Source organism: Squalius cephalus (genome assembly GCF_949319135.1).
Source record: "Squalius cephalus genome assembly, chromosome: 12".
In the NCBI taxonomy this organism is placed as follows: Eukaryota; Metazoa; Chordata; class Actinopteri; order Cypriniformes; family Leuciscidae; genus Squalius; species Squalius cephalus.
The window spans coordinates 4,830,512-4,841,308 of record NC_137133.1 but is presented as its reverse complement, the minus strand read 5'-3'; the positions used below and the strand labels follow the sequence as shown (position 1 = coordinate 4,841,308).

The following is a 10,797-nucleotide window of genomic DNA, read 5'->3' as shown; positions in this document are numbered from 1 at the left end:
AATATAATTGAATTAGTTAATCAGGCGAGATGACATACGAGCGAGATATTCAAAAACAAACCCGGTCTTCAGAAACACTATAACACCATGGCATGAAAACACATCTACAGAGAATATAGAGTCCAACACAGAGAAACATTTAGAGTCTGAGAGAGATTGGCTTCATTTGTTTTTGTAATTCTTTTTCCCACCCTCCCCCCACCCCCTGTTTTTCTTTGTTTGAAGTACGGCATACGAAACACACGAAAGGCGGACTAGCACACAGCCAAAAACATCAGAAAAGTCCTCAACACTGTTACTGGATGCAGTGGTACTTCAGACACAAACAGCTGTCGAATGGAATACAGAACTCAATGAAAGAAAATCTTTGGCGTTTGAAAAGATATGGCAACTGTCTTAGGGTCGGTGTGGCCACGCCCACTCGCGATTGACGCTCCCAGATTGTCAAACTACTTCATTCACAGAATGGCAAAACACTTTGGGCAGAGAGGCAAGTGAGAATCAGTATCTTGGACGACAATGGATCACGTGATCAATGCAACATATATAGCAGCATTTCTTGCAAACCACAAATAAATATAATGGCACTAAAATGTGGTTTGAAGGGAGAAATGGGACAAGAAAGACATTGACCGTACACTTTTTCTTTGTGTTTAGTGTTACTTTCTAGTTTTCTGGTTTTGAATGTACAGCTAACACTTTCACAGATGAAGATGATCTTGAAGTACGTTGTGCATTTACCGCATTACGCATGAAGCACCAGCGTGAAACCAGTACCATCGGATGCAAACTTGTTAGAACTATAATGAATATTGTTCCCAACCCAGTGAACGCATTCTATAATCAAGTCTCAAGTCACCACAGATTAGAGCTGGAAAACCGGTCCAAATTTCCAGGTGTGAATAGCCGTTTCCAACAGTATAAGTGCTTTTTATATAACAAATGAAATGTGGACCTAAGTACAATCTCTACATGTTCAAGCGGTTTAATCTATGCAGTATGAAGGGATGAGAACGCTGGTCTAATGGACAAAATTAAATCCCAGAGCCAACACTAAAGAGACTGCGACGTCATTTTCAGTCACAACAAACGTTCTTGCTGTTGAGGTCTATATGGCTGTCTACCCCAAAAAAACAAAAAGATGGAGAGTTTTAAACCTTATTTTTGCCTACTTTCTTCCACAACTCTGTCCAGACCGGATATTTCCTGTACGGAGTTTCACAGAAAGTTTAAACATCTGTATAATGTATTACATGAAAATACCATCGTTAAATCACTCACAGTTGGTTTACAAATAGTTATTTCTTAATTCATCCATACAAATCACGTCAACTTATTCGAAACCCTCAAGATGGTACTTTAATGTAAAGCATTATTGAACTGATATTCACAATAATTTCGTAAAAAGATCACCAAAAAAAGCATTTTATATTTAAGCAGACATTTACATTTTGCTAAATAAATAAATAAATAAAAATAATACAAATAAATAAATAAATATTCAAATGATAATTCAACCAAAAGGGATCATTTGGGAAATGTTACAGGAATATACTGAGTAAATTTCTGGAGAAGGAGAAGGGAGATGTTCTCTCTTTCTCTGAAAGGTTTGACTCCTCCACGTTATAACATCATTTCCTGTGAATGGAGCTCTTCCCATGCTTCACCTGGTGTCTTCGTATTTTAGTTTCACTTATGACAGTAGCGAATATGGCATTTTTACAGACTTTGATGGAGATTTATATAGAATTATGTATATATACTTTTTTTACTTTTTTTATTTTTATGTTTGTTGTTTAGTTGTTGTATTTTTTTTGTTTAGTCTGTTTGTCTTTTTTTGACTACTTGCTGCTCTCCGATGTGGGAGGCAGGACGTGATTCCAAAAAAACAACGGCACAAAAACAATTTCAAAGACTGAGAGAAGAAATGGGATTTCAGGGCCTACAAAGCCCAGCCGCCGCGAGAGAGGATTGGCGATATTAAACGAACGAACGGAAACCGAAGAGTGGACGCCATCGTGGTGTGGCGTTCCTCAGATTGGGGCCGCTCTCAGTCTGTGCCTCAGTTCTGTATTTAATATTGTGCTAGGAAAGAGCGAGGGATCCCACTGGTCCAGCAGAGGAGAGATAAAGATGAGAGTGGGAAAAGGATTACGGATGAACAAGGCTGTGTAGGAGAACTCCTGAGTCCCTTTGGGCTCTGCTGTTAGCGGAGATCAGAACTGGTACCATTTCTTATCCTTACACTTTAGCATCATCTGCAGCGGGGAGGAAAAACAGTAAAAAAAAGAAGATCAGAGTTAGAGACGCCCATCGTACTGCTACAATGCTGGTTCAGCTTCAATGCGCATAAAAAACATTTATGTAAGACGTAAACGTTTAGCTATTTTTAAGAAGGGATTCATCCGTTATTGGCATCAGCGGTGGGAACGCTGTACCTCATGAGCGTGTTTGGAGAATGAGTCAGCGCTGGCCATCATGGCTGCCGTCCGCTCTTCCACCTCGCCCAGTTTTTGCCCTCTCTCATCCAACGCTATCCGAGCTCGAGCTAGATCACCCACGATTCCTGACGCTGCCCCCTTCATGCCTTCTATACCCCCAGGACCTGGAATGTGCTGAGCCAGACTGCGTGCTGCTTTTCCGGCTCCTGTCTCGCCGACTGAAACATAAATACAGAAGCAGAGTGTCAAAAGAAGAGAAGAGAAGGGGAGAATGTTACAAATGAGGTAACGGCACAACAGAAACAAACACGCTCTTTGTTTGGAGAACAGCACACACATAGTTAAGATGTCACTTTTGAGAACAGAGTTCATTAAGATAACTAAGAGGCATAGGAGACTGAGATAGATGACACATGGGTCAGTTGTCACAAGCAGGGGCGTCACTAGGCCCTTTTTAGGGGGGCTTCAGCCCAGCCCCCCTAAAAAATATTTGATTAATACATTTTTGATCGCTTCAGTCCCCTTTAAAAAAACTCATTTGAAACGGCGACAAGCTGCGTCAAGTTTCGGCTCCTCCCCTTATCTGATCTGCTTGGATTTAGCGCATTTTTCAATCTGCAGTGGCGCCGAGCAGAGCGAACATCAGAGAGTACAAGGTGTGTCGTGAGTGCATTTATTGATAGATTGCTATGATATTACATCTGCATCGGTGCAGTTCTTTGTCATAAATGCATTGCCGTTTACATTATGTAATGTTACTGGAGCATTGGGAGCAACACAGGACGGTTTCGCTGCGTTCACCTTCAGCCTATCACAGTGTGATAGTTGTTTTTTTCCCAACAAAAATGAAGCAATTAACACCCATGAAAACATACTTTAGAAAACGATCATGATTTATTTTAATTTACTTTTTAAAATTTAAAACATATTATTATGTATTTCGGCATTACATTATGCAGCCATGCACAGAAATGACACACATAATTGTCTGAAAGCACTAGAATGCCCAGAGAGAGAAACATCATGTGGAGTTATTTTGTTTTGAATTAATAAATATAGTTTTGTATTAAGTAATAATGAATCAGGAGGAGTGTATCATGATACATATATTAGAGTAATTTTGTCTAATTTCGCCATTTTGAGCTGAAAATAGGCCTATATAACGTGTAATTATGTCATTGTGAGGGGACAAGAAACATTAACAAAGCCGTTTTCATAGGCACAAGATTAATAATGCATGTGTACATGTTGAAAATTAATATAATACAATGTGTAGCCTTCAGTAAATTAAAAAAGTTCAGCTTTAGGAGGGGAAGAGAGAGACAGGGCAAGATCAGGAGACTGAGAGAAAAAGACAGAGTAATGGAAATGAGGAGAGAGCAGGTTTTAAATCTATTTCTTATCCTTTTTTGGCCTTCAAACGTCTTGAAATGCACATATCAGAGAAATAAAAATGTTTAACCCCATAACAACTTCAAATTTATGACCTCTTTGATTATAAAGCCCTGTCTATGGCCATATATTAGGCCTAGATCAATAATGAATGTGTACATATTGTGAATGAATTTAATAAACTTAGTTACCTAGCTTTCCTGGTAGCTTTGTCTGAGAAAATGATTCATAAATCAACCTATCAGTTGACCCTATGTTTACTTTCTTCACTGACAGACAAAAATGGAAAGCCTATATCAGTCAAAGCTCAGCTTTAGGAGGGGAAAAGACAGAGCAAGAGAAAAACAAAGAGAAAAAGAGTGTGATGCTGATGAGGTGGGGAAAAAAACAGCTGCCCGCACATGGTTTTAAAGCTATTGTTATCCAATTTTTTTGGCCTTCAAAAGATCTTAAAATGCACATATGTAGATCAGACAAATCAAAATTTTCTCAGGGGAGCATGCCCCCCAACCCCCCTAAATACCTCACATTCGGGACCTCAGTGATTATAAAACCGTGCCATATGCATGTTACTGGATGAATGAATGAAACTAGTTATTAATGAGCATTAGACCATAAACTAACTTTTTTTTTTTTTTAAATCATACCCTCATTGGGGGCTGAGCCCCCCTAAAATGAAAATCCTAGAATCGCCCCTGGTCACAAGTGTTACTTTTGTATTATTTATATACTGTTATAGTATTTATTAATATTTTCAATTAGCATTTATTTTTTTAATTTATTTTTTAAAAATGTATTTGTATATTTTTAGTTTTCATTTAAAATGTTTGGTCATTTGTCATTTTTATTAGTTTTTGTATATAGGAAGAGTTCAGATGCAAAAGCCTCTAAGTGCCATCTGAAATTTTCTTCTAGAATGATCATTTTTATCAGGCTTGTATATTTAAGTTCAGTAATTTCACTTAAATGGCAATGCAAATTACCTATGAATTGTCATTAAAGTGAAATTACTGAACTTAAATATTCGAGCTTGATAAAAATGATCATTCTAGAAGAAAATTTCAGATGGCACTTAGAGGCTTTTGCATCTGAACTCTTCATATATTCTATTTAACTTTTAAAAATCAGTTTTAGTAGCTAATTTTAGAACTTATTTTAGTTTAGTTTTTGAGTCAAATTTTCTCAACATATTTTTTTTTTAATGTGATTTTGTATGTTGGTTTCAAACACCAAGTTAAAAACACTGTTATATCGGAATCATTTTTGTGATTTCTTTTATATCATTATATTTTTGTAATAGTTGATGGGTAAACAAGAGAACACCACACTAAAATGAACTGACATACATGCAGACAAGAGTTATTACATTATAATATTTTTCATGAATCTCAGGTTGTCACGTGTTTTAAATGCTGTAATTTTGTAGAATGTATTAATAATAATAGCTATTATTATATATTTTATTATTGAAAAAAAAAATTGAATATTATACTATTATTTCAAAATTGTCATAATATGTAAAAATTTTACTGAAAATGTTGTCAATGGTTCCATTGTTACTGGCTAATAATATTCAAAAGTTTTTCATGGCCAACATGTTAGGATTTGAGACAATAGAGCAATTGACTTTCAGAAATAAATCTAAAAAGTGACAACTAGCCCCCGCCTCCCTACATCTAAACAATCATCTGTTTGTGGTCTACATTTCTACAATGGTGATACTTCACACATCTGAGTGTTAAGAGCAGTTAATGAAAGATTACTCACAAAGATCTTCTCTGTCTAGAGACTGTGCTCCTCCTCCGAAAAGCCCCTTAAAGAATCCCCTGTTAGGAGCTTCAGGTGTCTCCACTGGAGTAAACAGCTCGCCTAGCATCTCCTGTTACACAATCCAATCATCATCATCAACATCATCAACGTAAAATACTGTGCAATTTGAAGAGCGGTTTCTGAATATGTTTTGCTCACCTGTAAGTTCTCACAGACCTCCTGGCTGTAGGTGATCCTCTGGATCTCAGTAGGGGAGGTCAGGTACAAGGCCTGGCCGAGGTTGGAGAAGCAGAACGTTCTCGCTATCCTCATATCTGTCAGGGGTAGGTAATTTACATCCAGCAACGGTCTCAACCCCGGCAGACTGAAACAGCATGACACAGAGAGACATTTCTTTAGCTATGGCATATCTTACCTCCTCTATTATTCAAGAGCTGCAATGCCGAGACTGTGGCAGTGATCGTTTTGTCCTTCAGAATGTGCTGTTAAATTACGGGATACAAGCATTTAGGATTTTCTAGATGTTATCTGCAACAATACCCCCAAGGTCTTCATGTTTGATGGTTAACTTTGACCTTCCTGCAGTCACACAGAAGTGTGTGTCTCTGAAGATTTATAAGCTAAAGTGATTCAGAGAGCAATACAATGATTAGATCTGTGTTGCAATAGCAACATGCCCCCCGGCTCTGACTTTGCTGAACAGTGGAGCAAGACGACAAAATTGTATACTGAAAATAGCTTGATTTCCAAATTTACTGTGCTTGCTACAGTGTATTAGACTGGGTAAACTCAGCCCGATTTGATTTCGCCCTGCAGCTCAGGCTGGAAACCTGTACATTTTTCTATCCTGCTTCCGTTACAAATCTGCGGGGACCAATCACAACCTGGCGCGCTATTGGCGGGTTTAACACGATGACGATAGAGAAGCGACAGCAAGCAGCTTTTTAAAGCTAGGATTTAGTAATCGCTCGAGTGGGTGTAAATACCACTCACTTTCATGTTTTTTTTGCACAACCTGCAAAAATCGCTTGATGCCATTGCTGCTTCTGCAAACCGCTGATCAATGCTACAAACCAACACGTTTGTTGACACGTTTCCTGCCTGGAGTTTTCGCTGCAAATTGGTTGGTTGAAGTCTGATTGGTTGAAGGACTATCCAATTGCGTACAGAGTCATTTGAACTATGCCCGTTGATCACGCCTCTTATACAGTAGAAAATACAGAACAGACTCCCCAGACTAATGTTCAATCTTAAAAGATTGCCAGACTAACAGTATATCAATATCAAGCTACGAACAATTCCCAGAGAGCATGCAGTCCCAGTTGCAGTCTTCAATAGAGTAGCATTAAAAATATGTTATATACAATAATAAGAAATGTTTCTTGAGCAGCAAATCAGCATATTATAATGATTTCTGAAGGCTGCTGAAAATTCAGCTTTACCACCACTCGAAATAGATTACATTTTAAAATATATTTAAAACCGAACACAGTCATTTTAAATTGTAATAATATTTCACAAATTTATGATTATATAAATGCAGCCTGGTTGAGCATTAGAGACTTTTAAAAACTAACCATGCTTGCTAAATTTTGATCTAATAGTGTAAACATTTTTATAATTTAATTTCATTGTGAATTCGATTTTTATGTATTTAAACGTCCCAACATGAAGTCCTAAATTAGTGCCTCTAAATATCCTCATCTGTCTTATGCTGAAGGGCATCCTCTCTCACCTGAGGGTCATGATGTGTCCGTTGGCACAGAAGCAGGCCAAACAAATGCCAGTGTTCAGCTGTACCACATCTGCCCGCAGCACAAAAGATGTTTCGGTGATGTTGTGTTTGAATACGCAGGTCTGAGAGGGCAGGGCTATGACTTTGGCCTGTTTCTCAGAGCACACCACGGCATACTGGTTTTCATTCAGTTCCTGGGATGTGGATGGGGATACAGACACCGGCCGTCTCTTACGGACCTTGTCCCGCTCCTCTCCGTTGGCTGGAGCGTTGGGTTCATACCATGGCTCGAAAGCAGAGGCGAGGAGAGACCCTGTAGAATCTAAGAAGGCCATCCGGAGGACGCTACCCTTCAACCTGATAAGAGTGCCTGCGCAGAGGAGGATGTTAGAGTAAGGGGGGGAGGGGAAAACCCTCATATTAACCCTCAAATGTGCTGACTTACCACAAGGGGAGACAATGACTGGCTGCAGAAGCCTCTGCTCTCCAGCAGGAGGCATGTTGAGGGAGATGGCCAGGACTGTGCCCAAGGACGTGCCAACCCACAGACTAGGTGTGAGCCCGCCGTCTGCTTTGCGTGTGTACGTCTCACAGAAAAAGAAAGATGTGATGGCCTCTCGTGATTCCTTGTCAATACTGGTCACGCTGGAGCTCCGCGAGCGGCTGAAGGAGTTGTCCCTGTTGTCTAGGGGTATGGAACCCCGTGGGGGACATACAGAGAGTAGGACAGTAGAGAGAAAAACACAGAAAGGTAAAGCCCACACTCTAAGACAACAACTGACAGATTAACATCATTACTCCGTATAACAAAACAGCTCCTTGAGCAGAAATTAAATTTCCCTTGGTGATGTGGTTTAAGCAAGTTAAATCATACAGTACAACATCCTTCAGTGGTGAGAAAATGACCTTTAGTGTGGGAAATGAGGCAGTCTCTCCAGTGTGATGGAGACAAATGGTATTCCCAAGATTGGGATGACCAGATGCCCTATTTTCCTGGAACACTTGCGTATTTTAGACCCTTTTACCCAACCTCATTTATTTGAAAACTGGCTCTACTAGAACATCTCCTAAAATAAATCCACATGTGGACATGTTAAAGGGGTCTGAAAATGGGACTATTCTGGGAAAAACTTGACGTCTGGTCACCCATTCCAAGATGTGTTCAGTCTGGAAATTAAAAAAATATAAATAAATAAAATAATGGAAGCATGTGACAGAGAAAGAAAATGTTGTTTACATGAATATAAAATTATATATTCCCTATTTAAAAAAAAAAAAAAAGTTTGGGGTCTGTAAGATTTTCTAATGTTTTTGAAAGAAGTCTTTTATGCTCACCTTTTATGCATTTATTGATCAAAAATAGAGTAAAGACAGTAGTATTGTGAAATATTATATTGTATGAATATATTTTAAAATGTAATTTGTTCCTGTGATGGCAGGAATTACTACAGTCTTCAATTCTGCTGCTTAATATATTTGTGGAAAATGATATTTTAAAAGAAAATTCAGGATTCTTTGATGAATAGAAAGAACAGCATTTATTTGAAATACATTTTTTTTTTTTACGATATGTCTTTATTGTCATTTGTATTCAATTTAATGCGTCCTTGCTGAATAAAAGTATTCTTAAAAAAACAAAAAAAAATTCGTACTCACCCCAAACTTTTGAACGACAGTGTATATATAAAGCTGTCCTATTTAAAACAAATACCTGACATCCGATAGTTTAATTGTATAACTTTTCTCATATACAGTAATGACACTGTATGTGTGGGGAAAAGATCTTTACATCAACCTACACATTTGATTTCCATTTCAAATCAGCCGATTCCAGAAAGTACTCCTTGAGGGAATTCCCTTAAAAAACACTCCTGCTGGAAACTGATGACAGAACTGAAATTGATACTGAATTAAATACCAGCAAATGCTGAACTGGCAAAGCTGCCTTGTGTTTATCAGGATAAGAGTTGGGAAGACTGACAGAAAACCCTGACCACATAAAAAAGTAAATCTGTGGTTTTGGACATGACGTGCCAGACACTCACAAGCCTTTTGATAAACCAATACAATCTTCAGGTGTATGTCAGACCCAAGAATCAAGACATAAGAGCAGAGTCAGCTGAATTTCTGGCATTATAACTTATTTATAAAAAAAGTAGGTTATAATGCCAGAAATTCAGTATATACAGAACTCCTGACACAACCTTAGTCTTTGGCTAACTGACATGAGATGTTCAAAGAAAGTGAGCATGTGGACCCTTCAGATTCTGATAATGTGCTGATGGACTCCACATTCAAAAGTTGTGTAGCATGAACACAAAGTCAAGGCTTACCCAAGTCTGGCTTTAGCTCAGTAGGCAAGCTTAATTTCCGTGACATCTTTGCTGGAAAAAAGAGAACACCTCTCTTTACAAACACATTGAAGCCTTAGTAAAAGCCATGCAATGCTAGAACAAGTTGTGCTCCAGAAAACACCAGACAACATAGCCAAAGGTTTTTTTTTTAATCATCCTGAGGGACACAGACGCTTCAAACAGGAAAAAGGAGACACTGCAATATTTTTCAGCGACAAACTGCATAATGCTGCATGCTGGACAAACAGTACTGGGATGTAAATGGGTATAATTTGGCCACAGGAAGTCCTGAAAGGAGAATAATTAACATCAGAACAAACAAAAACAATCATTCTCAGCACCCCATGCCACAACCATGCACCACACAGGAGAATACAGACTGGAAATTATGAATGATTTTGTACATTTTGTGTACCCTTGCCACAAACAGTACATGTAGGCATCTGTCAACTTTTAACTATTGACTTTTATGTATAAATTTAATAACTGCCAGATGAACATGTGACATATACTATTTTGAACTTTAACCTTAGCTGTGTATATATATATGCGATAATGTTTCACTTGAGAAGGATGTTTCGCATAAGTTATTAAGCCTTGATTTCTGAGAACATTTAATATATTTTCTAACCCCATTAGCAAGCATTCTGCATTTTCAATTCTGTTTTTTAGTACTATTTTTAAATTTACATATTTATTTTTATTCAAATTATTTTGCAAAGTTTTTGATCAGTGATTGTTTTCATTAGAAAGTTAAGTTTAAGTTTTAGTTAACACTAATAACCCTGACAAAATTCTGTTAGATTAAGCTTAAAACAAGACGAGACTAATTGCTAATGGAGTAAGAAAGATCATTAAGGATGTTTAAATATTTTCAGTGGAAAGTCATTTTTTACAGTTTAATGAGCTCAGCATTCAACAAAAAATAAAAGCAACAAAACAAATACTGGCTTCACAGCTTGTCTATGTAAGAACAACTAAGGAAATCTAAATGATAAATTACCCAAAACTGTATATTTTGTTTTCCTAATATTACTCCAGTGAATCCAGTAAAGTGAATACCGAGGCTGGATCCAATCCATCAAAATAAATGTGTATTTTTCTA

The 10,797-nt window shown here is 37.7% G+C and overlaps 1 protein-coding gene across 2 annotated transcripts in view; it reads right to left on the bottom strand.

The window, feature by feature from the left end:
- Positions 1 to 201: 201 nt before the first annotated feature.
- stxbp5a (syntaxin binding protein 5a (tomosyn)) overlaps positions 202 to 10,797 on the bottom strand; it is an 85,000-nt gene continuing 74,404 nt past the window's right edge. Inside the window, exons 21-27 of one of the 2 annotated variants that reach the window (XM_079887266.1) lie at positions 9,672 to 9,722; positions 7,784 to 8,065; positions 7,339 to 7,708; positions 5,802 to 5,967; positions 5,601 to 5,712; positions 2,439 to 2,659; positions 202 to 2,258 (exon numbers count right to left, since the gene is read on the bottom strand). In XM_079887266.1, the coding sequence (XP_079743392.1) occupies positions 2,217 to 2,258; positions 2,439 to 2,659; positions 5,601 to 5,712; positions 5,802 to 5,967; positions 7,339 to 7,708; positions 7,784 to 8,065; positions 9,672 to 9,722 (1,244 nt within the window). In that variant the 3' untranslated portion in view covers positions 202 to 2,216. The remainder of the gene's footprint in view (positions 2,259 to 2,438; positions 2,660 to 5,600; positions 5,713 to 5,801; positions 5,968 to 7,338; positions 7,709 to 7,783; positions 8,066 to 9,671; positions 9,723 to 10,797) is intronic. The other variant, XM_079887265.1, reaches the window with a different exon arrangement.